Source organism: Medicago sativa, chromosome 7, assembly GCF_051527215.1.
Source record: "Medicago sativa cultivar Bolivia chromosome 7, Bolivia_mono, whole genome shotgun sequence".
In the NCBI taxonomy this organism is placed as follows: Eukaryota; Viridiplantae; Streptophyta; class Magnoliopsida; order Fabales; family Fabaceae; genus Medicago; species Medicago sativa.
In genome coordinates, this window is record NC_140755.1 from 33,033,913 (window position 1) to 33,038,519 (window position 4,607).

Consider the following 4,607-nt stretch of genomic DNA (forward strand, 5'->3'; position numbering starts at 1 on the left):
ACAAAGCAATCCGATTCATGGTTTCGTAATTGGCTCTGATACCACTGAAGGAAAATCGAAAGATATCATACACAGCGGAAGAAGAAGAAGAAGAAGAAGACGAAGAATTTCGATTTTCTTTCCTTGGATCATTACGAAATTCAAACATGAATCAGTGATTCGATTGATACCTTGAACTGTGGAATCTGAAAGCTGGAACTGGAAACTGGAATCTCGATCACAGCCAAGCAAGCAGCAAGCAGCAAAGCCTCTAGCAAGTCCACACGAACAGTGCTCCTCCAAAACTCGGTGCTAGCCAATGAATTGGAAGTGCAGAGAAGAAAGGGGTTGCTTCAAAACGTGTAACCAAAAACTTCAACACCAGAGTTCTATTTATAGAACTTCTAGTGTGCTCTGCAAGTCATAAGTCACTATTGGGCTTCAGTAAGCCCAACAACGAGTTTAGTAATTTTGCTAAGTAATTAGCGTTATTTACTAAACGCACCCCTTATATAAGTCATACTTATATATTTCTCTTTTGACTGTTCTTTGTGTGTGACCCTATAGGTTCTAGTCACGTTGGCAATAATATTAAATCTAATATTTAATATTATAAACAATGAGCGGTATCTAGCAACACATCATTGCTACCCAAGTGACAAGAATGTCAAGTGATCTGACGAAACCTTTCCATGATAATACTCATGTGTACAATTACTCCTTTGTCTCGATATCTTTATTGATCCCAAGGCATAGATATTGTCACCCTTGTATAGATCAATATTTATATTTCTTGATTCCGAAATATACTGAATAACGAATAAGTCCAATATCTTATATTGACTTAGTTCGGCATGGCCATGCAGTTTTACAGTCATATTTCATCAAGAGGCCTAAGATATATCTCATGTTATGAAGGAGGGACAAATCCCATCTAGGACACTCATGTCCCTCAGCATGATTCATCAAGTACCCATCAACCAACGTTATGGTTATCCTTTTACAGACAACGTTAGAATGGCAACAAAGCACTTGAGTCCACATCTAGGGATCATAGTGGTTTCAGGTCTAAGAGCGATATACATTATTATCATTGTGAGAATATCTTATGACATTTTCATAACATACTATGTAGTATTCTCACGGTGGGTCAATCCAATATAAATATTACTCCTAATATTTATACCTATGTATAGACTTAATATCTCAATATCAATGACCCATGAGATGCAGTCATCAGTCTACATACATAATAGTCTTTATGCTTTATTATTATCCCAATTCATATTAAAGCTTGACTATGGATATGTTTAAGAATAGCGTTCTTTACGTAATGTAATCTCATGATTAAGTCACACTTAATATTCCATTACATGAACTATCTATTCTAGGGACTTTATTATTTTGAAACATAACAAAATCAATAAAGAAATGCCTTATGATTATATATATTCACAATATATATTTATATCAATATCATGATACAAAGCCAAACCCAATCAATATTGATTGGATATTAGGGCCTACTCCAACATACCTTACTAAGGGTTTCAAGAGAATGGTTCTATTAGGTTGTAGCTTTGAGTCGGACAGCTATGTGCTTGTTTCCCTAATTACTAACCAGTTAATTCCTAGGTTTGCTAAGGCACCACCCGACCCAACGGTTTCTTGCCATTCGGTACCTACGCCTAGGGTCAAGAATTATTCCAATATCTTTGGCTAATTAATAATCACTTACTTCCTAGAAAAATAGTTATCAGTAAAGGGATATAAATATCAAGATATAAGCATCCAGTTAAGGATAGAAATATTAGGCTCTGTCACAACCTAAGTACCTAATCTAGGGTTGCACCACTCACAGAAATAAAACCACTTCCTAATAAAACTTAATAGCGAACAAAATAATAAATAAAATATAAACGGAATATTAAATTAGATAAATATCCAACAAAAGTATACAGAGGTTCATCTTAAAACTCTAACCTAAAATGATTTAGTTACACATGGTATCTAAAAACAAATTACTAAAGATAAAAACATACCCTAGAAAATCAAGGAGAAGATAGAAACTGTCCCAAAGCTCCAAAGTCGTCTTCCTCTTGAACTGCCACAGTTCTGAACGAGAAATTCTGAATGAGGAAGGCTGATATTTATAGTGAGAGTTTCTACCTGGGTTTGGGCTAAAAGTGTGGGCTTTACCCAAAACGGAAGCAGAAAAAGACAGTTGTGCCCTGGCTTTTTGCATGCACGAGGTGCATGAGAGTGCACCCCTTTGCATGCCCTAGGCGAATGGGAAATGCCTTAGGAACATGGTTTGTTAAATCATGCCCTAGGCGTTTTTCTCATGCCATAGGCGCATGGTATCTTTCTTCCGGGCCCAATGTCTGATTTTCCGTTGTTTTTAGGTCTTCGTCTTCAAATAACTTGCCTCGGTACTTTGGAAACATAATTCCCCCCATTTTTAAGTCTTCTGAGGCTTCTTGAATCTTCTTTCATGTTTCCTGAATCTTCACAATTCTTCGGATGTTCTTGATTTGCCGATTTGCATGATTTCATCGTGAATTACTTTAAAATCCCCCTAAAATTGCTATGTTTCAGGAAAACAAGAATTACAGACTAAAATATAGAAAACATTACAAAAGTCCCGAAATCATATGCAGTCCTACTAAAATAAATTGAAAAACATGCTAAGAATAACGTAAGATGATCAATCATCTGAAAGTTGAAAAAATATTTGAGTAGTGTGGGAGATTTGGGATGAAATAGACAAAATGTTGGTTATCCAGTTGGGTGAGATACAGGGAAGTTTTGGGAGGAGCATAATTGTCATGGAACACAAATACAAAAGGCACTTTTTATTCTGAGTTGGAGGGTTATGTATCTAGAGCCGCATTGGGTTTTATCAATGACGAATTACCATGCTCCAGGACATTCAGCTTTGCTAAAGAAGATTGTGGCTGTGTGAAAAAGAAAAGCTACGGGTTGCCTTATGCATGTAGCATTGCCATGAAGAGAAAGAAATAATTACCTATTCTATTGAATGAAGTACACCCTTTTTGGCAAAGGTTAATTATACATGGAGAAGAGGTTGTTGAATATTTTTTCTTGACGGAGGAATGAAACGTCATTCAAGAACGTCTCAAAAGATCCCCTTACAAGATGAAACTCCACATCAAAGAGGTGATGAGTCAATTAGGATTTCCGAAAGACACAATGTTGTCTCCACCTCCAAGAAAGGTGGTAACCAAGGGAGCACCTAAAAGGGTGAGTTCCACACCAAAAGAGACATCCACGGGTCGAATTCCCTCTAAGTAGGAGCGTTTTGATTCACAAAATTCTGATAGTCAATCCTCACAACCCAATATATCACTTCCAAAGAGGAAAGGTGCACATCTTGGCACTTACTCCCTCTCACAAGCTTCGACGCCTACTTCACAACCTTTTTTGAATATACCATACATTACATAAATGCCAAATATCATAAGACCTTTCATTTAAAATATTGTGAATGTTAAAGGGGAAGGTAATTGTGGATTCTGGTTCATAGCTAGACACATGAGAATGGATGAGGAAAATCATGTATTGGTTCGTAGTGCACTTATTCATGAGTTAAAAAATCATAATAGTGACTATTTGCCAATATTTGGTACCGAGAAGCGTTTTAAATATATATTGGATGGTTTACACCCTCCTACAAATAGTAGTGGAATTACGCTTGAAGATAAGTGGTTGACATTACCGGATATGGGTTACATTATTGCAACTTGCTACAATAAAGTCGTTGTTCAATTGGTTTTACCCAAAAGAGGTATATGTGAGACATATTTCCCAATCCGAGTTGCTCCACCACTTAACCCACATTCCAACATCATGTGTCTTGGCTTAATTCCCGACCACTTCTTCAAGTTTTTTTGAAAGAAGGTTGTCCGTTACCACCACTTTGCGGGGAGTGGAGTAATAACAAGATTGGTGAGGCTGAGAAATGGGAGTTTGCTTTTATGGATAGACAAGCCCCCTTCAAATACCTCATGTCTAAGGAGCCGAAGCCGCCAAAGAAACCAACAAATAAGCTGAATCCAAATTTTTGTTACACTCCCTCTCCGGAAAAACCAAAACAAGAATTCGAAGTCATGGAAGAAGACGAAGATTATGCACTATCACTAGGCTAGTTAGATAGGCTACGACACTTTTTTTGTCGGTGTTCGTCCTATTTTTTGTCAATATTACACCGACGTATTTATTGGTGGCCGGTTATGTAATGACGATATTTGTGGCCAATATGTAACTAATATTATATAAATATATGAAGTGATTTTTTTTTTGTGGTCAGTTATGTGACGCCAATTATTTCTCGCATTTTTTTGTCTCTAAATATTCAACTATTTATTTTATCTTTCATTTGATTTTATTCTCATACATGTTATGCCATTATATTTTGTGAAGTGAAACATGTCTGAAGATGCACAAGTTCCAATTGAAGCTCATGTCAGATACGAGAGCGTGAGAAAGAAGATTAAGGTTTTTTTAACCCCACCGACAAGTTGGACGAGTTGAAGACACAACTTAACAGATACTTTATCCATATTGGTTAAAATCAAAGAACATCTCATGTAATAGTACATGTGCCA

The 4,607-nt window shown here is 36.5% G+C and overlaps 1 protein-coding gene across 1 annotated transcript; it reads left to right on the plus strand.

The window, feature by feature from the left end:
* Positions 1-3,540: 3,540 nt before the first annotated feature.
* LOC146905747 (uncharacterized) lies at positions 3,541-4,148 on the plus strand. Its single transcript, XM_085728630.1, has 2 exons — positions 3,541-3,787; positions 3,901-4,148. The coding sequence occupies exons 1-2, from the start codon at positions 3,541-3,543 to the stop codon at positions 4,146-4,148; spliced, it is 495 nt and encodes a 164-aa protein (XP_085584756.1).
* The last annotated feature ends 459 nt before the right edge of the window (positions 4,149-4,607 follow it).